We start from the raw sequence: 26,060 nt of genomic DNA on the forward strand, positions 1-26,060 counted from the left end.
AGATAACCTATTCCTTTGCTTTTTGGTGAGTGGCTAAACACAGACAAAATCCTTTCCGCAGTGTGTGGACTTGCAACAATGTAATTTCAGTATTTGAATATATCCGCTGTTAAAAATCAAACCTCACTTGACCACCTCTTTCAAAGTCTTTCTTTTGTAGCTAAATTCATAAAAATTATTTCTGCAGGGTTGTACCGTGATATCGCCGTGGCAATCCCTTGGTGATGAGAAAGATTGTCTCTTGACTGATTCCCAGTTTGGGATAAAAAAAAAAAAATCTACATCCACGGTCGATCTAGAGATGACTTCACGTGGATTTAACGTGGGAATCTCGTTGCACACTGACTCACAGTCCTTGAGTGATCCTAAGCCTGGTGTGATGGCTGGCAAATCCCAGACAACAGGGGTCTGAGGACCTGCTGCAGCCTTCATCTGACTTAGTCTTTGGGTTACAAGACATCACCTTCTCCACCTGAACCCCACTGAGGACTTCTTATTTCATCAGAGCCCTGTTAACCATCTCGTGTTCAGTGTTTCTGTTGGATATGTTCACAGGCCACACAAACCCGCCACCATATTTCACACCAGCAGGCCATCCCCTAGTTGATCCGTTACCCAGGTGGCATGACGCAGATGAGGGGCTGGATTTTGACATACATGCAGTGGTATAACCATGTTTTAGATTGTAGCCACGAGAAACAATCAGAAAGAAAAGGTTTTCTTCTCTGATTGAGTACATTTCTGTGAAACGGTTTGTTGATCACTGACTACACCTTCAACTAATCTATTATCAGTTCAACATCCACGAACCACAGCAGGCGGCAATTTTTTGATTGATCAGCAGCATCAAAGTTCACCAAAGTTCAATCCATTTATTGGCATTATTTGTCCTTTTAATTTGGAGTTATACAAGATGTTTTTGAGTCTAGGCCTAGGCCTAGGAACATAATGACTATGGTTAATGTGTGCAGAGCACCGTCAAAAAGTGAGTGAGCATGCAGGAAGGAAGCTGGTGAGGGACACCTCCAAAATCTCTGAAAAAGCTGTGGCTGGAGAAACAAAGAAAACAGGACAAAACATTGGTTTAAAAGGATGTAAATACTGTTTTATTACAGTTGACATAAAAATCCAAGTTGAAACAGTCGCCACACCCAACAAGGTGGAAATTTTCCCAACTGGAATTCTGATTTTCTTTGGCTTTCAACTAGAAACTCAGAAATTTGGAGCTCTCACTTCACAGTGTGACCTCAGACCAGCATTTTGGACAGATTATGTCACCACTGCATGAGAGCTTTGAGAACGTTCCATAAACATTTAGCACAGGCTAATGCTCCATCCTGACACTTATGTGAGGGCCTTCAACTTCCCAGTCTACGCGGATGTTGCAGTGGCTTGAGCGCTGCAACCAGTCTCCATCTCCTTCATGTTCACACTCAAAGGTTACGGTTTGGCACTTGCATGAAAAAGAGGCACGTATGACCCCCATATGTTCAAGAAGATGTGTTGGACAAAAGACGTGGACAGCAATGACACGAGGCAATATGGCAAATTTGCTCCGACAGTCTGAGTTCATGAGCACCGCCCTCTAGTGGGGGAGGTTCTCATTAGAAATGTGCTGTGTTGTGCTTTGTCTTTGTTTACCAGTTAATGTGTTAATAAGAAATTATTCTTCTGGGCATCTTTTTGATCTTTTGTGATGATCTGAAGTTGCGAACTGATCACAGAGTGATTGCTTTAGCATGAGTACTATTGCTGCCATAGAGACAGACAACAGATGTAGAGTGCTAACTCCTCACATGCAACCAAAGATGCACCACTGCCATCACCTTATGGGCCAACACGCAGCAAGCTAGTGCACGGAGCGCAACAAGATGTACTGTTGAAACAGATTCAACTAGTTTGTTTTCCAGACTCTGGTTTTTATTGCAGCCTTTCAATCTCTGCCCAGTCCACTTACATCACAGAACATCCAATATGTTGTTCATCACACTTATTTGTCCATCTTGCTTATTTTTGGAATTTAAAAGTCATTAAATTAAGCAACAGCAATGCTATGGTGTGCACATGTGCTACACAGAGTTTCCTCACCCTGAAGGAAACGCTATGTTACAAAGTGAGTACAACACACATAAAGACAACTTATACTCTGGAAAATATGCAGTTAAATTATTTTTCATGACTTTGGAAAAATAAACAATTAATTTAGTGCTTCGCTGTGGAGTGGGAGGTTTGCACTGGATTACACTGTTCGCAAGGACTTCTTTCCCCATTCAATGATGGCAGACAGCGCCACCTGGTGGCACACTGGTGATACATGAGTGGTAGAGGGACTCAGTGGTCTAGATTTTCTATTTGGCTCTATGATTGCTGGTAAAGGACAAAAAGAGTCGGGTCTTGTATTAGTACAACATACTGAAGAACACAGCTGTGAGTATAATTAAGGTTGTTTAAAAATGGTTTTGCACTAATTGTATTTTTGTGTCTTTTGTCAAACGTTCCGTCCAGTATGAACCCACTGACCACTTTAAGGTGGATTTCTGTTTCCTCACATCTTCTATTTGGTGACATCTTCATCCTCCAGGTATCATCAGCGGTTTATCTTCTCTGAGAATTTACTCTGATTTCATAAATGAGTTGCATTTCTGCAGTGCTGAACCTTTGTGCCCGGAGCTCTCCTCATCCCGCGGACAATGTCAGCAACGGCATTTTAGGAACTGTATCATTTTGATTAAAATGTCATGTTTCTAAAAATTTCTGTGGCACAGTACACCAGCATTTTAAATATAAATCACCATTTTCAAACAAACATTCTTATGAACAGCTGTTTAGAAGGAGAAAAAAAGCCCACTTTCTCCTCATTAATATGCAAATATATTAACCAAACAATCCTAAAATGCACTCAGCTCGTTCACTCTTCAGGGGATATCTATGGTGTCAGTATCAAGTGTGCAGCATGTGTCCTTGAGTTGTTATCTTCACAAGAATGTGTCCACAGATACACAAGCATGATCATTACACCCTGTACATGATGGAAAAAAGGACCTCTAGTGGCAGGTGCTGAAAGTGGTCGCTTATCGACACAAAACAAAATTAACTGTAATAATTCTCTGACTCCAGTTTCACTCCTTCCATTTTCTGGAGCGGTTTAGACGTTTGAAGATGTTACAGTTTTTACGAGTTCCTGACATACTGACGGTAATAACCGTAACCAATCGAGTCAGCGTGGCGTGAAAAGACAAACTGAAGTCTTGCAGGTTAAAGTCTGAATGGGTTAATGTTAGAATGCAGTGAAATGGTGGAGGTGGGTGATAGAGAGGAGGAGCAGAAGAAGCAGCAGCAGAAGAACTTTATGGGCTGATTTTCCTGAAGGTGGCGCCACACTGAAATATGACCATGTTCTGTGTCGCTGCAGAAACGATGATTCATTTACGTGTCACGTGCTGAGGTTGATAACAGCAGTGGCATTTGTCAGGAAGAAAAACAAACTCTGTGTTCTTGACAATGCATCCTGTTTGCTTTTGTCTTGTTGTCGGTACGTAAAGGTCAGGCGGCGTGCGACGGCGTCCCCGTGACATGTTTACCTCCAGCTGCATCCTTCTCAAGGCCACTTCTCATTTAAAAACCACAGCTTAATTAAAACCCATCAGGCCAGTTTGTGGACAGCGAGCAGTGTTTCCCGTTCTGCCAGGCGACCGAGCCCTCCTGGTTGAAGGTCTGAACGTGGCGGGACGCCTCCTGGGTAACACATACATATGTATGAGCTGCTGTTTTCCACACACTTGATGCTCAGCAGCCTTTTCGTCACTAACAAGCAGCTTCACTTCAAGGGTTTAGTCTTCGTTAAAACATTCATTTGCAACATAACGGTGCAATAAGTCCCACTGACGCTTCACTTCAACCGTCCGTAATGCGTGATGCGAATTCTGGAGTAGAGTGAAAACGGCCCCAAACACAAAAACAAAACCCTTATTTCAGCATCATACAGACGACTGCTTCTCTTATCAAGATGATGAAGACAACAGCGTTATTGTGCTGCGGCTGTTCTTTCTTCTGCTTTGGTCCCATTGTTCACTCATTAAAGCCACAGTGTGTAGGATTTAGTGCTATCTGGTGGCGAGGTTGATAATTGCGTTATGCAGTCGCTGCTCACGATTTTGGTTCTCTTCATGTTTTTGCTTCTTTGGCAACAGTGATTTATCCTCTTGTGTTCTCGTGTGATAAACAATACATAGGATACGTCGTAGAACTTGTTAGCCTGCACTAGCGACCAGCAGACAGCGTATGGGGTGGGGGGGGTGCAATCGCTGATTCCTCTTCTTTTTTCTTCAGTCTTCTGGCAGTGCTGCTAAATGTGATAGAGACTGATTATGGCCATTTTTGGGCAACGGTACCAACACGGTGGCCTCCACGAGGGGGGCCACTCCAATGCCAAAACGAAGGCTTGTGAAAACACGGCGATTCACTGCGGTAGGGAATAATCCACAAATGAACAGATTGGTATGAATGTTGCATTCCATTTCTGCCAGCAAACATATACTCACCGGCCACTTTATTAGGTACAGGTACTGTTCATTTGCGTGTTAACACAAATAATTAATGAGCCAATCACATGGCAGCAACTCAGTGCTAGACAAGGTGAAGGCGACTTGCTGAAGTTCAAACTGGGCATTAGGATGGAGCTTTAAGTGACTTTGAACATCTCATGGTTGGTGGTGGTCTGAGTATTTCAGAAACTGCTGATCTACTGGGATTTTCACACACAACCATCTCTAGGGTTTACAGAGTATGGTCCAAAAAAGAGAAGATATCCAGTGAGCAGCAGTTGTGTGGATGAAAATGCCTTGTTGCTGTCAGAGGTCAGAGGAGAACGGACAGCCTGGTTGAATGGGTGACTGCATGATGCCATCAGGTCAATGTGGACCAAGATCTCCGAGGAATGTTTCCAACACCTTGTTAAATCTACACCACGAAGAATTAAGGGTACGAGCACGGTGTAACTAATAAAGTGGCCAGTGAGTGTAAATCCGCCACACTGTAGCTTTAATTACAACATTATTTCCACTTATTTAAATCCACTTCTATGACGGACTGCTGCAGTCTCACATTCACCTTTATTCATTTTGTTTTTTCCTTTGGTCTCAACAGGAAACGTTTCCCGCTGCACACCGTTCACTGTTAGCGTCTCACATATTGTCGTAGCAGTAAAAGTTGATGAAGTCTTGATGCGGTGCACCTCCTCGGCGCAAGCTGCACTTCTCACAAGAAAACGGCGGAGGAGACGCTTTGGCGTCATAATGTGAACCTGGCTGCGTAACATGAACATGTGTTCAGTTTCATATAGCAGAGTTTCTTTGTGTACGCAGAATTATGGATCTCTGAAGACGTTTACCATGAAAACTCAGCTATATTTAAGTGTAAAAGGCAGATTAAAAAATATTTTGCACAATAGACCCCTTTAATCAGAGCAGACACCGAACAGCGCCGTTTGTTAAGTGCTGATTGGCTAACAGAGAAATGTGTCATCATCATCATCAGAGAAGTCAGGAAAGAGGAACGCCTGTGCGCGGATCCTGGTCCTGGAAAACATAATGGCACAATAACGCTGCTGAAAAATAGCACACACTCCAATACTTTAACCTGCCCCCTCGTCACCTCCTCCATCCCGCCTCCACGCCAGGAGAGCAGCTCCTTGTCCCTGCAGGCGCCGCGATACACGGAAAACCAGTCTGCTTCTGTGTCTCAGTGACGGAACAGTGTGATTGTGTCCGGCGACAGGCAGCCTCAGGGGAGTATGTTTATCCTCCACTCATCTGGTAGCGTCCGCCAAACAAACAAACAAACACCTGCAGTGTCCTCAGCAGACGCGTTAGCGTGTGAGGCTTTGGGAGTCCTCCAGGTGCCCGTTCTGTCCTCACATTCTGTCAGATAAGTCTCACCTCTGCTGGGCGTCTCAGTCCAGAGCGACATCATCTTCCGCAGCCGATCTGAGACAAGCTCAAAGGTTAAAGGTCACCACTCTGGGGCTCAGCTCGGATTTCCTGTGTGCAGCTGTGACCCAGTCTGGTGAAGCGCGATGATGTTCTGGACCGGGGCGTCTTGGCTCCTCCCCCACTGGTCTGTGGTGCGTCACTGGTTTAGAGAGAAAAATGACAAGATGAAGAAGATCTGCTGAAGATTATTTATCAAACATTGCAAACAGCTGAGGCTCCTCCTGAAAATAGAAATCTGTCATTTTGTGTGACCAACTTCACAGAAAAACACAAAACTACACTTCAGATGCTTTCCTTTGTTTATTTGTTTGTTTTTGGTCCATGCCACAGCTGGAGGACCAGATCAGGATCTGTTCCAGGATCCAGGATCAAAGCAAGAGAAAGACCGAAAAAAAAGGAAGCAAAATTGTAACCTGATCAATGGTCAACAATGAGTAGCAAAGATAACAGAACAGGATCAAAGATCACAGGAACACAAATCCACAGTGGAGTTCAAAGAGCATCAACATGGATCAATTATGGGGCTCAAAGATCAGAATCACAGGATCGCAAATCCACAATGTGGATCAAAGATCAGCAATCGAATGTGAATAAACTAGATCAAAGGCCAGCAAGCCAGATAAGCAATTAAAGTTGAGTTAGATGAATTGGATCAAAAAAGCAGGAGTGGTGGCCAAGTGGTTAGTGTGCTTGGTTTCAGTGTGAAGGTTCCTGGTTCAAACCCCACCCCTCTCATCCATGTAATGTGGAGTTGCGTCAGAAAAGACATTCAGCATAAAACATGTACCAAATCAAAATGCAGAAGCACCTTGGTCCCAGAGGGAAAACAAGGGAGGAGCCGAGAGGATCAAATGGGATCAAAGATCAGGATCACAGGACAGCAATAAAGATTAGAGTAACTTTATTGATCCCCAGGGGGAAATTAAGGTGTCAAGTAGCTTACACAATACACATAATGCCCACATGGACATTTCAAGACACACATATACACGGTTTGAATCATATTTGTCTAATAGATTACGGTTTGTTCATGTAAATGGGGAATCTTCTTCACAGACTAAAGTTAATTATGGAGTTCCACAAGGTTCTGTGCTAGGACCAATTTTATTCACTTTATACATGCTTCCCTTAGGCAGTATTATTAGACGGTATTGCTTAAATTTTCATTGTTACGCAGATGATACCCAGCTTTATCTATCCATGAAGCCTGAGGATACACACCAATTAGCTAAACTGCAGGATTGTCTTACAGACATAAAGACATGGATGACCTCTAATTTCCTGCTTTTAAACTCAGATAAAACTGAAGTTATTGTACTTGGCCCCACAAATCTTAGAAACATGGTGTCTAACCAGATCGTTACTCTGGATGGCATTTCCCTGATCTCTAGTAATACTGTGAGAAATCTTGGAGTCATTTTTGATCAGGATATGTCATTCAAAGCGCATATTAAACAAATATGTAGGACTGCCTTTTTGCATTTATGCAATATCTCTAAAATCAGAAAGGTCTTGTCTCAGAGTGATGCTGAAAAACTAATTCATGCATTTATTTCCTCTAGGCTGGACTATTGTAATTCATTATTATCAGGTTGTCCTAAAAGTTCCCTAAAAAGCCTTCAGTTGGTTCAGAATGCTGCAGCTAGAGTACTGACGGGGACTAGCAGGAGAGAGCATATCTCACCCGTGTTGGCCTCTCTTCATTGGCTTCCTGTTAATTCTAGAATAGAATTTAAAATTCTTCTTCTTACTAATAAGGTTTTGAATAATCAGGTCCCATCTTATCTTAGGGACCTCGTAGTACCATATTACCCCATTAGAGCGCTTCGCTCTCAGACTGCGGGCTTACTTGTAGTTCCTAGGGTTTGTAAGAGTAGAATGGGAGGCAGAGCCTTCAGCTTTCAGGCTCCTCTCCTGTGGAACCAGCTCCCAATTCAGATCAGGGAGACAGATACCCTCTCTACTTTTAAGATTAGGCTTAAAACTTTCCTTTTCGCTAAGGCTTATAGTTAGGGCTGGATCGGGTGACCCTGGACCATCCCTTGGTTATGCTGCTTTAGACGTAGATTGTGGGGGGTTCCCATGATGCACTGTTTCTTTCTCTTTTTGCTCCGTATGCATCACTCTGCATTTAATCATTAGTGATCGATCTCTGCCCCCCTTCACGGCATGTCTTTTTCCTGGTTTTTTCCCTCAGCCCCAACCAGTCTCAGCAGAAGACTGCCCCTCCCTGAGCCTGGTTCTGCTGGAGGTTTCTTCCTGTTAAAAGGGAGTTTTTCCTTCCCACTGTTGCCAAGTGCTTGCTCATAGGGGGTCGTTTTGACCGTTGGGGTTTTTCATAATTATTGTATGGCCTTGCCTTACAATATGGAGCGCCTTGGGGCAACTGTTTGTTGTGATTTGGTGCTATATAAGAAAAAAGTTGATTGATTGATTGAACAAGCATTAACACAGGTCAAAGTCAAGGGGAGGGGAAAAAAAAGCAATTGTGCAAAAACATATCCTGTGAGTTGAGTTAGTGATCTGGATCATTGTTCAGCAATCAAAGATCATCTGTCAGAATCATAGATAACTGAATAGGATCAAATATCGGGATCAAACATCACAGGATCACAGATCCACTGTAGGGCTCAAAGATCAACAAGGGGTTGGCACGGTTAGACCTGACTTGTGTAAAGCACCTTGAGGCAGTTTTGTCGTGATTTGGCGCTACATAAATGAAACATATTGAATTAGATTATGAAAGATCTGGATCACAGGATCACAAAACCACATGTGGATCAAAGGACAGGAAGCCACATAAGCAATAAAGATGAATGAGGTTAGCGGGATCAAAGATCAGAATCACAGGACAGCAGTAAGATTTAAAGGTCAGTCATAGGTCATCAATTTGTATCAAAGATCAGCAGTCAAAGGTTAATGATCTGGATCACAGTTCAGCAATCAAACTATGAGGATCAAAAATAACTGAACAGGATAAAAGATAAGGGCTATAGGTCATTCATCAGGCTCACAAATGCACAATGTTGTTCACAGATCAACAATCAAATGTCCGCAATCAAACATAAGCAGTTAAAAATGAGTGAGGTGAGTGGGATCAAAGAGCAGGATCACAGGACAATAATCAGAATTAAAGGTCAGCAATCAAAGTCAGTAATCCAGATCAAAAGATTAAAGATGACATGTCAGCAATCAGGATCAAAGATCAGCAGTCAAAGGTTAGTGATCTGGATCAAAGTTCAGCAATCAAACTATGACGATCAAACATAACTGAACAGGGTAAAGGTTCAGGAACACAGCTCAGTAATCAGGATCACAAATGCACAATGTGGTTAACAGATCAACAATCAAAGGTCAGCAATCAAACATCGGCAATTAAACATGAGTGAGGTGAGTGGGATCAAAGAGCAGGATCATAGGACAATAATCACAATTAAAAGTCAGCAATCTGGATCCAAGATTAGCAATTAGAGGTCATCGATCTCTATCAGACATCAGCAATCAAAGTCAGTAATACAGATCAAAAGATTAAGGATGCCATGTCAGCAATCAGGATCAAAGATAAGCAATTCAGATCAGAGATGAGTGATTAGGATCAAAGATCAGAATCACACATTAGACATTAGAATAAGAGCTCAGGTTCAAAGGTCTGGATGTGAAGCAACAAAAAAAATGTTCCTTTTATCATTTTCATTAAGGTGGTGAGACAGGAGGTGTTTCAAATGTTTTTAGTTGAGAATTCTAAAGTTCTAGTTGGTCAGAAAAACGGATGGAGGTTTATTTGGTTTGGGACGGCGTGCACGCCGTTCACTCAGTGATGGAAGAGGGCAGAGGTTATGCCACTGCCCCAAAATTTGTCTCCAAACACTCTCATAGTGGTGACAATTTTATTAAGAACTGGAACTTCTGTCAGGATGTTGTTTTTTGTGTAGATCTGGATCTGTCTGCTGTAATCTGTGTTTTTATTGGCTCTGCTCAACAAATGTTTTGTCTTTTTGTTACCACAATATCTCAAAATGACAATTTTATTAAAATCTAGTGAAGAAGTTGACTTTGGGTGAAGGGAAAGTTGGATCCATTTTATTCTTTTTTTCGTAAAATCGCCCACTGAGTTCCATGTTATTTGCTCTTTGGTGAAAGTGCGCCCTCCCCCCACTGGTACTTCAGCACAGTTACGGAATGTTTACGGGCCTTGGTGGAGGTGTGTGCTCCAAGCGCCCGCTCTAGTTTATGAGTGTAATCTGAGACTGTGTGAATGCGAGACACCTGCAGAGGAAGGAAATGAAAAACTCCGGCAGTTCAGACATTTGTTTTCCGACTCGGCTCCGTATGAAACATCTTATCCAGAGAAGGAGACCTGAGTCAAAGCTTGTGAGCTTCCATCGTGCATGGAAAAAGTGATCTTCAGTTGATATTAAACAGTGTGGCTCTGACTGTCCCTGACGTCATGACTGTAAAAACACTTTGCACACATTAAATGTCCCTTTAGTTTGACTTTGTAAAACTAGAAGAGCACTCGTACGTCTGCCAACACCCAACACCATTATTATCTCCACAAACTGACAGCAGACATTTTTCTGTGTCCAATCTGTCGGCACCCACACGGGAACCTTTAGTGAAGATTTACTGCAAACACTAAATCTCAACACAGTGGAAATACCAGAACTATCCCCCTGCGGATGATAGACTACGTCTGCGGGAGGAGATTATACACCAACAATGAGCCTCGCAGCCAATTACTTCACCAAAAGCTTCATTACTTTTCCCCTTTGGTGCTTTAACACCTGTATACTTTGCTAACACCCCTTCTTACAGATGTAACTCCCTACAAAGTCACTTTCTCATGAAGACAGAACTTAACGATTATGGAACTGCTTAAAGTGTGACTGTGTTGTGTGAACTGGTGGGTTTTTGCACTGTGTGCACACTCGTTTAAGCCTTAACAAATGTTAATTAAACACTCGTAAACATATAAAAAAAATTTAATTTGTCGACTGACTGATTGATTGATGGAATGATTGATCTACAAGTTAATAGATATAGATTCCATTGATTGCATACTGGTAAGTTTTTTCATATTAATTGATTGTTTTAAATAACCATATGAGTGAAAATTGATCCACTATTAGCGTTTATCTTTTTTGTTATAATGCACATTTTTATTGAAACTTTTCGTTGTAAACAAAACAAAATTGTAACACATACAATACTATGATGGACCATACAGTACACCTGTACTTTAGGTAACAGAAAGCCAACTGGTAAAGGAAAATCAAATACAATCATACTGATGAAGTTTATCTAATAGTCCATAAGTCACTTTCTCATAGGATGCCAATTTAATCACTGTTGTCAACCACTCCTCATAAGGAGGGGCATGTTTTGCCGCCAGAGCCACAACAGAATCCATTTAGCTGTGGTAAGAGCCAAAACATTCCATTTTCATGAGAGGAAAAGTGAGAATCCCGAGGTCCTGTGGTAGAGCTGAGCACAGACAGTTTGGGTGAAATCTGAAAACCTGTGTCCACAATACTGAAAATAACCTCTGAAATGTTTTCCCACCAGTCCTGAAGTGCTGGACAGCTCCACAGAATATATAGAATTGAGGCTCTCTAACTGTTACATCTCCAGCAAGTGTCCATAGCTATCAAATTCCACTTGTGTAGTTGCTGTGGTGTTTGAACAGACCTGCTGCCCATTTCCTTGTACACGGTGTTGATATTATAGAGACACAATTCCCAGCATTTATAATTTTTGAGTTGAAATGTTAGCCACTTGGAGAAGAATGACTCATTTATCGGCTGCTTTTTTCAGACTATAAGCTGCATTTATTTTTGAAACTTATATTTCACAAGATTTTGAAGCAATGTGGAAACACTATTCAGTCAACATTACCCTAAAAAATACAGGCTATAGATCTTTAATGTTGTATTTCTTGTTTCCACTGTAGTGAAAAAGTACAGAGCTTGTGGATCGTTACACTTCTATTTTGTGAAATACAAGTTGCTTTGAAATATAGGTTTGTTTGGGGGGGGGGTGAAATTTGCCTGCAGCTGGGCTTGAAGGCTGCAAAATGAAAATGTACGGCTGTAAATCGCTGGTCTCAGAACTACAAACACCGAATGGCTCTGAACGTGAAGGCGGCCTGAACTCTGTTAATACCTCAGATGTTCTTATTTTCCGGCAGCAGATCCAGTCGCCCTTATTCCCATGTTTCTGCGGCGCCGAGCAGGTTCAATCAAACACAGTCACACTATGTGAATATGACCACGGCTGGCGAAATGCTGATGCGATGGAGCAAAAAAAATAATAATAAATATTTGGAGCAGCATGCAGAGTTGAAACAGCGCCCTGTCTCATTTATTCATATCAAAATGGCTAAAGTGGCTAAATGTGCTAAATTAATTAGGTGTATAGATTTTTTTTTTCCTTCCAGGCTCTCAGCTTGTGTTGTCATCCATTTGGACATGATATTGACTTGTACAGGATAATAACTTTCCCCGACGCTGCTGGAATATTAATCACTTGACTGCACAGGCACATAATTAGAGTAAGCAGGTGCACAAATACAAGCAGGCGTCAAATTGATTGTGTAATGCCATAAGCAGTACAGTCTGGCTGAGAAATTATTCTCCATGTTTTTATGCACACAGCTCTAAATATGCACGTGCACGGACAGTACTGCCGTGCATGGTGCAACCTTTCTCATTTTGCATCCAAAGTGCAGGAAACTCGTCTTGATAGCCCCCCGAAAAGGGGAGGAAGGGTCTTCATCATTTTTCGGAGGAAGTATGTCTGTGTTCTGTTTGTATTCTGAACGAGGCGGAAATGTGCCGAGGTTGAGCTGCAAACTAAGAGGCAGCAAGTCAAAGGAGCGGCATGAGTGCAGCGCCATTCCAGATGAGCGTAAAAGTCCAACTCCAGCATGCGCGACTTTTTAAAGCCAAGAAATCTACACACAGGTGCTGTGATGATCTCACACTCACACAAAATAAACAGGTCTATACACAAACGAGCGTCAACGACCTGCAACCATAAACACGATTCAAATAATGAATAACCACACAGTCAGATTTAGGGGGTGGCCACATTTTACCATGCAAATTCTATCCACTTAGTTTGAGTGGAAATGGGTGGGGCTTTGTGACGTCAACACTGTGAAGTAGACAGGTTCTTCTGATTGCTTTAACCCAGATAAGGTGATGTTTTGAGTAGCAATGACTGAATGAAGATGCGAAGTACTCAGATAATTTATGACATTATTGTCGAGATCAGAATCAGAAAACTCTATTAATCCTGAATGAACCTGCTGAAGTTACAACTGCACAGATAAACGGAGACGCCAGTAAACGCAAGGAGCAGCAATATAAGAAAGATAATCATAAAAACACTTTAAAAACCTCTTTAGCGCTGAGCCTGAATTATTGCAGCCAATACTGTTGATAATACTGCACATACAAACGATTTATCACGCATTCTGAGAGTGGAAGACTTCTTGCACATATGAGCAACTACAAACATTTTATTACTATATTTGAGAAACATAAAAAGGAGTGATGAGATGCAGTCAGATGGGGAGCGAACAGTAATGATATTCTGTGGGGTTATGCATTTATAGTCTTCCACTATAAATGTTTCACTGACCGATGACGATGCTGTGGAGTGGTCAGTTATCATTTTCAATTATAGACTCAAGTCTCGGCAACACTCTCTCCTCCAGTTCCTCACCTTATACATGTACATACCTTAATCACGCTATCTTGTCCTATCAGAGATTTTACAGACATCTATACAGTGTAGGGGATGCAATGAGGGTGCAGCCATTCATGCAAATAAGCCTTGTAACTAAGCGGGAACCTTCAATGGGCTCAAATGAAGCCCTAGTGGAAAAAGAAAATATTGCAGTTCCTTGACTGGCCACTTGAAGCTGGCTCCAAAACAGGGCACATTCCCATAGCAGCCCATGTTAAAATGTCCAACTTTAGAGCAGAAATATGCATCTATTTTATTACAAACACCTGGATTAATACAGCTTGTAATACTCCACAATTTCTCTGATACTTACTGGACTGGTAAGCATTGAAAGCCGAGATAGGCATGTCCCAACTTGTCCCATGACACGCCGAAACGGAGGTGTTCTTTGTCTCGCTCAAACAGCGAATCGGTCGTTACGCACGAAGCCACCGCGCGGCTTTCCATGACAAAATCTCTTGTTAAAAGTGAAATCTGCCAGAAAATGGCTGATGTCCAGCTCTTGTGATAACCAGAGAAAGTGCACACGATGGTCTCGTATCCACAGAGCCATCAGCTTAGAAATGATCTGGCGTTTTCTGCCTCGTCATCGCAACTCGGAGCACAGCGCACTGAGCGTCCTTAAAGCCGTCCTTAAAGCTGTCCTTAAAGCTGTAGTAACAGTCCTTATTCTCTGTGAAGCCCGTAAAATTTTCACCAAAAGCCAGATAAATTTTTCAAATGGTTTCCAGCTGCCAGTCTCTAACAGCTTCTGAAAAAATTCTGATGGAAAAAAAGCCCAAATCATTCCGCCATTTCCAGACAATGAAAATCTGATGAGGGGGCGGGACCACTCCTTCCACAAGGCGTGCTCACAGGCGAATGACGTCACCGACAGGCATGAAAAAACTCACGCATGCGCACGAGAGTTCAAGCTTGTCTGACGTAAAAACATATGAATGAAATCCATATAGTTTTTGAAAAAAATAAAAAGGACCGTTACTTTATTGACAGACCTCGTATACACAGTCTACACCTATAATATGAAAACAGGAATATGAGGGGAAGTGCTCGTCCTGTTAGGGGGCGTTTCCTGGCTGTACTGAATAATTTATGCCATTTGTTGATTGCTGCTCATTGGGATTACACCAGTAAAATTCCTCACATCCAGCACGGACATGGTGGATGTGAAGAATTTCGATGTGTGTCCACTTACAGACAGAAAGGCAGCAAGGACAGCAGCGTCTCTTTGGTGGGCCGAGTGCTGAACTCTGGCAGCGTCTGGATCACTTTGTTCATCACCATGCGGAGGTAACCCTGCAGCTGCTTCCTCCTCTCCTCCACAAACTTGGCATCCTGCCCAAAAGGAAACAGACAAACAGGAGAGAGAAGAGGGTTAAAACTGCACCAACGTGCAACTTTTCCTGCCATTAAAATAACAAATGCTGGATATCTTATCCTACTTGTGGTTAAATGTAATTCAGTGTTCAGATTCTTAATGCAGCAGTTATTTGACCAAATGCCAAGAAGAGCAATGCAAAGCCCCCCGCTGTATGTTAAGGTCGTGTATGGTTTTTGAGATGAAAATGAAGTCCGGAAATTATTTCTATAGCAAAAGACTTGTACTTTAAAAGTAGTACAGGGTGTATTATCATGAGAAATTACTATACAAGTGGTATATGGTGTATTAACCCCAATCTTCAAAAGAAACCTCCTCCCTTCCTCCCCCAATGCACCACCAAGAAATTATTTCAATTGGATGATGTGTTCTTCAGTTATTGTATGGAAATGAACATCAAGATGGTGCTTGTGGAGGCCATATTGGATGACTGATGACCCCTATTTTCCTCCTCCAGCCTCCCTCAGTACACCACCAAGGAATAGTTTGAATTAGACGAAGCGTTCTTTTGTTATTGTGTCAACAGTGCTGTATAACAAGACCAAACTGAAAACACACATCTGGATGAGATCATAATGACCAGCTGTTACTAACCAGGAGGACATCTACGCTCACCAGGAGCACCTTCCTGTTTTGTCAATGAGTTAATGAAAAACCAAACACAGATACTGGAGCACCCTGACCGCCCTCACACATGGCCAGTGTTTGAAGTGAAGCTAGATTTTTCTGAGGAGGGTGAAAGGAATTTTTTTTTAAATTGTGTTTCAGCACCATGGACAGCAACTGTCATATTTCACAGAATAGTCCACAGACGGCTGCTGTTAGAGCTCATCCATGGCACACTTATACTACATCAATGAAGGCCCTAGTAGGTTTAATTACATCAGTAATACATCAAAACAGTAAGTTCTTACTGCACCAGGCCTTCACTGCGTATTTTATGATCATTTCCAAAGTCTGACCACATCTTCTATGCTCATGATGACCACATCACAGCACATTTTTATCAGGTTCTGCTGCATTCCTATTACATTGCACAAGTTCTTTCTAAATCCATGCAATTTTTTGGAAACATAGTGTAAATGTGGCTGAGTGTGACTGGAGTTTAAAATATCGACAGACCATTCATTCAAAATACCGTTCGGTGTTCAAGCACAAAAGAGAATCTACCAATAGGAATCCAAGAAAGAAGACTTGAAACAGTGAATTGTGTGAAGCACGTGTCAGGAGAGCAGAGGGTCACACTGAGTAATCACAAGTGCAGTGGAATTACCGCTGGTGTATAACATCTCATTAATGGAGGTCCACAGAGAACGTTTGTGTTTCAACAAGCTATCTGCCGTTTTCTCACCAACACTGACATCCACAGAGGCGGCAATGTTTCTCAATTTAATATGATGACATTTAAAGCTGCATTATTCCTAATGTGGAAACTTGATAGCCGCAAAGCACACGACAAAACCCAAAATGGCAATAAAACCACAAAGTATTATTTAGCCATTTTTTATTCAAGGCTCATAATTTTCTGATTTTATCAGTGGGAATCTTTATTCTGAAGAGTAAAACAAGTAAAAATTGGATTTTAATAAGCACTCTAAGCATCTGTGTTTTTACCTCATTATAGAGTGCGATGCCTAATCAGCAATCTTCTCTCTTAAAATGACAGTTTAGTGAAATGTTAACATTTTTTTGAAGAATCTGTTGGACACTTGAGACCATCAAATCCAAGTAAAACAACAAAATCACCTGAAGCCAGTTTTTAAGTTCTGATGCCCTATACACATAATGGTTTTTTTTTGTTGTTGTTGTTGTTTTGTTTTAGCACTTTGTTAACAGATTTTGGCAAAATTTACTCAAACAATTTTGATGAAACAAACAGTTTTGAGGTTCATTCTTGTTGAGAATAAGTCAGGTTTGGGAGCACAGACAGCCATTCCAACTTTTCAGAATGGACCTGCTGTTGTTACTACAGTGTCTTTTCGGGCAACCAGTCAAAACTTGTCACCCGCATGGAAGGTGAAGCTTGTTTTTGCCGTCTCCATCACTGCTGTGCTGATTTGTCACACAAAATCCATCATGACACACACACAAAAAAAAAACCCTCATCTGTGATAGCAGATTGGACAAGATGCTGTGTTCCTGCTGAGGGTGAGTTCTTTTATCATCGTACATACTATAAACTAGTCGTTAGCTGTTCATTGTTGTCATAGAAACAAATGAAGTGTTCCGTGGCACTGTATCAGCACTTTTCTGGCAAAAAAAGTGCTATACAGACATGAGGCCTTGGTTACCGTCCAAGTCTCACAACCATACAGTAAGAGAGTAAACACCAGGGCCTGAAAGACTTGGACATTAGTTCTCCTGCAAAGGTATCAATATCATCAAACATCTCCGTCCAGCGACCTCATGACTACATAAGCTCTTCCTCAAGCTCAAAGCCCGAGAACCCAGAGACATGAATGTCACTGCTGAGACAAGTGAACTTCTGGTGGCCAAGACATGAAGTTACTGAAGACCTGGATCTTAGTCCTGATCCACAGCAATCACAAACCCAGACATTCTCATTTCTTACTAGGCTTTTCAAAGCATCTTTTGATTCCACATACGAGGGGCAATTGAGAATTTTTGAGCCTGGCCCAGAAAAAGTAGGTTGTGGTTCTCCATCTTCTGCATTCTGAGAAACTAACATTTCTCGAGAATGTGTGAAGTTTTGACTCACTGAGCGCAATGTTGGTTTCTCAGAATGCAGAAGACTGAGAACCATGCCCTACTTTTTCTGGGCCAGGCTCAAAACTTCTCAATCAGCCCTCACAGTTCCACACACTGCATGCATTTACCACTTGAACCCATCCAAACATTTATGCTGTGTGGAGGCATGACCAGAAAGAAGATTTAGAACAGCACCGTGAGTAAGATGTTCAGAGTGGCCCTGAGTCGTGGCTAATAAACAAAGAGAGTAGGAGTAGATAACTCTGGTAGCAAAACTCTGCTGTGGCATGCTGGGTAAAACAGTCGGGGTAGCAGCAGGTAAATGTGATGTGTCAGATTAGGCTGTGCATGCCAGCGTGGGTTTCATGCTCTGTCAACACAACAAGGGACACCCTGAGTGCTTTCATGGACGTTAGCGCGGTAATAACACTAATGGACATCACAACAGATTCATCCTCTGGTGGAGACGAGGAGCCAGGTGCTGTGTGGTGTCTGCAAAGAGGAAGGAGATGACAGGAACTACGGCGGCATACTGATGCTGATAGAAGGTGGATTCTGTCCTCACACCACCTGTCTGTTCCCATCCATCTCCTTTACTCCGTTCTTGTCTTCTCCTCTATTTACATACACAACACACCAGCGCAGTAAAACCACGTTAACGTACAAGTCTGACGTACAGCTACAAGCATGAAAGTAAGGTGCGGACAGCTGCAGATCAGCAGGAACCAAATGTTTTTCTCTCACACCAGACAATTAAATGAAGAACAAATGCAAAAGGCGCTAAACTCAGAAAACACATATACACAAAAGCAGAATGTAAGCGCAAAAGCACATCTTAAGATGATCTGTCCATGGTGCTGATCACACGTGGAAAACATCACAGTCGTGTGGCTCATAACAGTCGATCTGCTGCAATCAGGTAAAAGGTAAGCGTGTCCTTAATGTTCTCCAGCCGCTGAGCTCCTCAACACTGAGGCACCTGCATGTTGGATACATGTCTGAGGACCCTTGAAAGACACCTGGTACTAAAGACATCCGGTCCTCACCTTTGGTCACTGGACCTCAAAGGTTGAGAATCCAGAGATGTGAATGTCAAGTATCTCCACATGCAGATACACTTCTGATGGCTGAGACCAGGAAGTCATTAAAAACCTGGATCCAGGACCATCCCAAACCCAGACACTCTGATCCCTGATGTAATCAGTGTATCCGTTGATTCCACAAAGATCACAAAATCACCACTGAATAAATGTGGGTGATGCATTCAGTGCTGTAGTCTCCTCAAAAGAACAAAAATGACAAAGTATGAATATTGAAAACAAAACAAAAATCATTTGCAAACATACATAGATGCACACACACACACACACACACACACATATATATATATATATATATATATATATATATATATACACACATATATATTGAGTTTTATGGGTGTTGGCAGGATCAGCTTTTAATTTGAGTTGATAGACTTCACGACACAAGCTTCCAAAACAAAACTTTGCCTGCTATTCGAGTCACATCCCGTTAGGACAAATGAAGTGAATTAATTAATGACACTAGGGAGCGCTGGGCACAGGACGATCAATGGATGGATGTCAGAGTCTTGACACAATGTGGGTGATTGTTATTGTCTGCTGACTTTGGGGACCAAATTCTCATTAGAGGCTGGTTAATAAACAACTTGACATCTACAAAAATCAAGAGGATTTATAGAGAACATATGCGGTAGGGAAAGTCGGTGGTGCACCACATCACATACGGCTGCATGAATTTGTTTCTATTCAGCTCAGAGGAGAGAAAAAAATAAACTTCAGAAAGCATGTGTGAAGAACTAAATGTTGCCTGGCAACAACAACCCCTTTCAGATGCAAAATGAAATGACACTTTGCTGTGTCGGAGGCCTTTCTCTGACAGAAAGTCAGTGATTGCGACCACAATGATCTGACCTGCTGCTGTGGACTTAATGTTCACTCACACCGATGTGTGTGAGCGAATCTTTCAATATTGTTATCTTTGGCACTCGCATGCATACATGTGTGAATGTTTGATATAAGATATCTCAAAAACGACTAGATGAATTTCCTTCAATACTACTTGGATACATATCTACAGGTGGTTAGATTCTGGAGTAGTTTGGCCAAAGGTTGAGGAAAATGTGCCGAAAATACATTTTTGCTCTATATCTCAACAACCAAGATTGATGGATCAATCTTTGTGCAAATGTTAAATTGTTAGATATTTAGAGGTGATTAGATTTGGTCAAAGGTAAAGGAAAACATGATCCACAAAAAAAAAAAAAAAAAACATACACACAAACCCACTTCTTTTTTTTTTTGTATACCTCCACAATCAAGAGGCTGAAATGGACCAAACCTGGTGGGAACATTATCTGGTAAGATATTTAGAGATGATTAGATTTGCCAAAAGTCAAGGAAAACATGGTCCAAAAACACTTTTTTGTGTATCTCAACAACCAAGAATTCTAGATGGATGATGTAAAGCATATATAGATTAACAAAATATTTATGATTGGTATCAGTGACTTCATAATGAAATCAAACAGAAGTCATGTGATGAAGTCATAAATAGTCAAAAACACCATTACAGACAGATGTATATATATTTGTATATTTATATCATAGTGTGTAGAGCGTGCAGGGTATGAATCAGCACTTCGATGCTTTTCTTCCTCCCTCCTTCTCTTGAATGTGGGACGAGAGGGACAGGAGGGATGTCGAGATGGCATGTGGCTGTCCCCGATCAAAATCTCTGACTTCGTTGCAAGCTGCTGTCTTTGCAATCTAGACAATTATTACAAACCAACTGTGAGCACAAACTGAATAAAACATTTTATGGTCATAAATCTGGTCCTTGGTGCCTGACAGGTTTCCGCAGGAACAAAGTTTGCAAGCGTCACATACGCAGGCGAAAGAGAGAGAGATTCTCCCAAGTCTCCACTTTAAACAAACATCAACCTGAGCATTTATTTAAACATGGAATTAAATGAGCTTCTGTACACACCGGCAACAAAACAAGGTCAACACTTTCCACCTAGTCAGCCCACACTGGACCACAGCGGGGCTGAACAGGCTGTTCTCTTCACCAACCACACAACTCACCGGGAAATTAATTTTTTACTTCAATTTATAACCAAGGGGCACTCGGAGCGCGCACCTCTGCCAAGTCCTCTGTTACACAATAACCAAATCCCATCACAACGATATTGATCTCTATTTTCAGCCACCACATTCAAACAGCCGGGATCTGCGCCAAGCTGCACAAGCACAACATTTCATGACTTTAATTATTTTTTAATTTTCTGGATGCACACACACAGGCGTAGATATTAATCACCTGTTGCAGACAGATTTACCATTACATTTTTTTTTTTACCTTTTTTTTTACCTGCACCCATACAAAATAATGAGGGAATAACAACAAATGAATGAAAGAATATGAAACAGATCAGCAGACAACTGTCCAATTAGTGCTGATGATCATACACACACAAAATGTAATTGCTACACCATTTAAGTTCAATCTGACAGCCTGCAAACTTTTAGTCATTTCAAAACTCTGTGGCCCCATGTATGTACAGCGTTCAGTGTCTTTTTGCTTAAAATGAGAATGGAGCACAGGTAGCCACCTCAAAAAGAAAGAAAGAAAAATATCACTAAAGCACCTTTTCAGGCAACTAATTAGACGGCGCAAAACTTACCAATCTCATGGATGCAGAAATTTGTTGTTGCAGTTTCTGTCTGCAGTCAGCTGATACATCACAGAAAATCTACCCCAACAGAAACAAGAACAAAACCTCATCTGTGATAATAGATTGAAGAGAGACCACTCTCCTGTGGAGGGTGAGTGCTTTTATTGCTGTACACACTATAGGGTAAGTGTCAGTTTTTACTGTTGTCATCAAAACAAATCCCATGAGGAACACTTTTTATTTTTGAGAAAGTGCTGAGACAGGGCACTGGGATGAAGCGTTTCTTGGCGCCCTCTTATTATATGGACATGGAGCCGAACACACTGCAAAAAGCCCACGTACAGTAGTGTTCAGAATAATAGTAGTGCTATGTGACTAAAAAGATTAATCCAGGTTTTGAATATATTTCTTATTGTTACATGGGAAACAAGGTACCAGTAGATTCAGTAGATTCTCACAAATCCAACAAGACCAAGCATTCATGATGTGCACACTCTTAAGGCTATGAAATTGAGCTATTAGTAAAAAAAAAAGTAGAAAAGGGAGTGTTCAATAGTAGCATCTGCTGCTGATGCTACAAACTCAAAACTATTATGTTCAAACTGCTTTTTTAGCAATCCTGTGAATCACTAAACTAGTATTTAGTTGCATAACCACAGTTTTTCATGATTTCTTCACATCTGCGAGGCATTAATTTTGTTGGTTTGGAACCAAGATTTTGCTCGTTTACTAGTGTGCTTGGGGTCGTCTTGTTGAAACACCCATTTCAAGGGCATGTCCTCTTCAGCATAAGGCAACATGACCTCTTCAAGTATTTTGACATATCCAAACTGACTCATGATACCTGGTATGCAATATATAGGCCCAACACCATAGTAGGAGAAACATGCCCATATCATGATGCTTGCACCACCATGCTTCACTGTCTTCACTGTGAACTGTGGTTTGAATTCAGAGTTTGGAGGTCGTCTCACAAACTGTCTGCGGCCCTTGGACCCAAAAGAACAATTTTACTCTCATCAGTTCACAAAATATTCCTCCATTTCTCTTTAGGCCAGTTGATGTGTTCTTTGGCAAATTGTAACCTCTTCTGCACGTCTTTTATTTAACAGAGGGACTTTGTGGAGGATTCTTGCAAATAAATTACCTTCACACAGGTGTCTTCTAACTGTCACAGCACTTACAGGTAACTCCAGACTGTCTTTGATCATCCTGGAGCTGATCAATGGGTGAGCCTTTGAGCCTTTGCCATTCTGGTTATTCTTCTATCCATTTTGATGGTTGTTTTCCATTTTCTTCCACGCGTTTCTGTTTTTTTGTCCATTTTAAAGCATTGGAGATCATTGGAGATGAACAGCCTATAATTTTTTGTACCTGCGTATTAGTTTTCCCATCTCCAATCAACTTTTTAATCAAACTACGCTGTTCTTCTGAACAATGTGTTTGAACATCCCATTTTCCTCAGGCTTTCAAAGAGAAAAGCATGTTCAACAGGTGCTGGTTTCATCCTTAAATAGGGGACACCTGATTCACACCTCTTTGTTCAAGGAAATTGACAAACTCACTGACTGAATGCCACACTACTATTATTGTGAACACCCCCTTTTCTACTTCTTTTTTTTTACTAATAGCCCAATTTCATAGCCTTAAGAGTGTGAATATCATGAATGCTTGGTCTTGTTGGATTTGTGAGAATCTACTGAATCTACTGGTACCTTGTTTCCCATGTAACAATAAGAAATATACTCAAAACCTGGATTAATCTTTGTAGTCACATAGCACTACTATTATTCTGAACACTACTGTACTTACGAGCAGAATGTGGATGTACAGCCATTTTTGTCTTTTTTTCTCATTCTTGGTTTCATAACTAGAAAATGTGCATTAAACATGACAATTGTTTCAGAAAAGCTCTGGTAAGACTTTAAGAATGTCTCTTGTGCAGCACATGTATAGTGCATGATGCGTGAATGTAACAAAGACTAATTAAATGGACAGCCTTGGCACTCTTTTCTCATTATATAGAAAGGGCAATTGCCTCCAACAAGGACAAGTGCTGCTCATGTAAGTGTCACTGTTCTGGTACGGTGCATCTGGAAAGTATTCACTGTTCTTCCACATTTTGTCATGTTACAGCCTTATTTCAAAATGGAGTAAATTAATTTTCCCCCCAAAATTCTACTCGCAACACTCCATAATGACAACATAAAAAGAGTTTTTTTTTCAAATTTATTAAAAATAAAAACTAAGAAATCATGTGTACCTAAGTATTCACACCCTTTGCTCAATACTTTGTTGATGGACCTTTGGTAGCAATTACAGCCTCAAGTCTTCTTGAACATGATGCCACAAGCTTGGTGCACCTATCTTTGGGCAGTTTGGTCCATTTCTCTTTGCAGCGCCTCTCAAGCTCCATCAGGTTAGATGGGGAACGTCGGTGCACAGCCATTTTCAGATCTCTCCAGAGATGTTTAATTGGATTCAGGTCTGGGCTCTGGCTGGGCCACTCAAGGACATTCACAGAGTTGTCCTGAAGCCACTCCTTTGATATCTTGGCTGTGTGCTGAGGGTCATTGTCCTGCTGAAAGATGAACCGTTGCCACAGTCTGAGGGCAAGAGCGCTGTGGAGCAGGTTTTCATCCAGGATGTCTCTGTACATTGCTGCATTCATCTTTCCCTCAATCCTGACTAGTCTCCCAGTTGCTGCTGCTGAAAAACATCCCCACAGCATGATGCTGCCACAAACATGCTTCACTGTAGGGATGGTGCCTGGTCTCCTCCAAACATAATGCCTGGCATTCACACCAAAGAGTTCAATCTTTGTCTCATCAGACCAGAGAATTTTGTTTCTCATGGTCTGAGAGTCCTTCAGGTACCTTTTGTCAAACTCCAGGTGAGCTGCCATGTGCCTTTTACTAAGGAGTGGCTTTTGTCTGGCCACTCTACCATACAGGCCTGATCGGTGGATTGCTGCAGAGATGGTTGTCCTTCTGGAAGGTTCTCCTCTCTCCACAGAGGAATGGTGGAGCTCTGACAGAGTGACCATCGGGTTCTTGGTCACCTCCCTGACTAAGGCCCTTCTCCCCCCAGTCGCTCAGTTTAGACAGGGGGGTCAGCTCCAGGAAGAGTCCTGGTGGACCTGAACTTCTTCAATTTATGGATGATAAAGGCCACTGTGCTCACTGGGGACCTTCAAAGCAGCAGAAATGTTTCTGTACCCTTCCCCAGATTTGTGCCTCGAGACAATCCTGTCTCATAGGTCTACAGACAATTCCTTTAACTTCATGCTTGGTTTGTGCTCTGACATGCACTGTCAACTGTGGGACCTTATATGCAGACAGGTGTGTGTCTTTCCAAATCATGTCCAATCAATTGAATTTATCCCAGATGGACAATTAAGCTGTATAAACATCAACATTGAGGTTGTTTGCAGAATGGGGCATCTTATGGGGAGGACTGGGATGTATCAGGACTGGACTGAAAACTGAGGAATGTCCTATTTAACCACTGCTCGAGTATTAATTTGTTAGTTTTTGCTGTACACTGAAGACATCTGTGATGAAGTTCAAGTACCTCTGGGTCTTGTTCACAAGTAAGGGGACAATAGATCGTGAGATTGGCCAAAGAATCAGTGCAGCAGGGATGGTGCTGCATTCCAGAAGACCCAGGACAAGGTGGACAGATTCTGCCTCCACACTGGCCTGGGAACGCCTTGGGATCTCCTAAAGAGATGGTTAATGTGGGCCAGGAAAGGGAAGGTTGGGGTCCCCTGCTGGAGCTGTTGCCCCCACCACCTGATCCCGGATAAGTGAATGAAGATGTATGTATATACAGTATGTAGGTATGAAGACAGTTGGGTTTGAGATCAAAATCTGAGAAGAGATCTTACACACTAAACAACATAGTGCGCACCCCCCCCCCCCCCCCCCAACATCTACAAATGGTACTACATGACTGTTCCCAGAGACATCTGTAAGATTTAAAGCTCCAATTTTGTCTGCAGGGTGCCTTTTATGGAACAAATACTTCTGCCTTGATCTTTTTTGTTGTTGTGCAGGTCACTGAGCTGACAAGCTTCTGCATGTGGAGAAATTGCAGTAACCTCAAAATTCTTTGTCTTTTACACTCTGTCGCTCGTGGGTAAAGAACATAATGGCGTCTCTATGAGCAGCCTTGGAAGGGAAAAAACCCCAACAATAACAACAACAAAGAGCGGTGCCAAAAATGAAGCCATTATTTCAAAGTCAAAGGAAAATGAGTGACAGGAGGAGGCGCGGAGATACGAGCGGGCAAAGGAGAGAAAATTACAGTGAGGGAGAACAACAAAGAACGGCCTTCATATGAAAGCCATAAAAAGTGAATCAGGTGCAGAAAGAGGGAAAAGCTGACAGCTGGACTCTGGAGTCTGGCAGCGTGGACTTCATGCCATCATTCTGCCTCTCCCCGGTCACGGCGTTAACCAGGGATCTGACAGTCTGACAGGAGCGACTGCAAAACATTTGCTCTGCACGCT

The 26,060-nt window shown here is 41.9% G+C and overlaps 1 protein-coding gene across 3 annotated transcripts in view; it reads right to left on the reverse strand.

Annotated features, from left to right (window-relative positions):
- Nucleotides 1–5,459: 5,459 nt before the first annotated feature.
- snx29 (sorting nexin 29) overlaps nucleotides 5,460–26,060 on the reverse strand; it is a 245,953-nt gene continuing 225,352 nt past the window's right edge. For 2 of the 3 annotated variants that reach the window (XM_034193391.1, XM_034193390.1), the window contains 2 exons: nucleotides 14,938–15,077; nucleotides 5,460–6,129 (listed from right to left, as the gene is read on the reverse strand). In XM_034193391.1, the coding sequence (XP_034049282.1) occupies nucleotides 6,003–6,129; nucleotides 14,938–15,077 (267 nt within the window). In that variant the 3' untranslated portion in view covers nucleotides 5,460–6,002. The remainder of the gene's footprint in view (nucleotides 6,130–14,937; nucleotides 15,078–26,060) is intronic. The other variant, XR_004566372.1, reaches the window with a different exon arrangement.

The sequence above is a fragment of the Thalassophryne amazonica genome, chromosome 18 (assembly GCF_902500255.1).
Source record: "Thalassophryne amazonica chromosome 18, fThaAma1.1, whole genome shotgun sequence".
NCBI lineage: Eukaryota > Metazoa > Chordata > Actinopteri > Batrachoidiformes > Batrachoididae > Thalassophryne > Thalassophryne amazonica.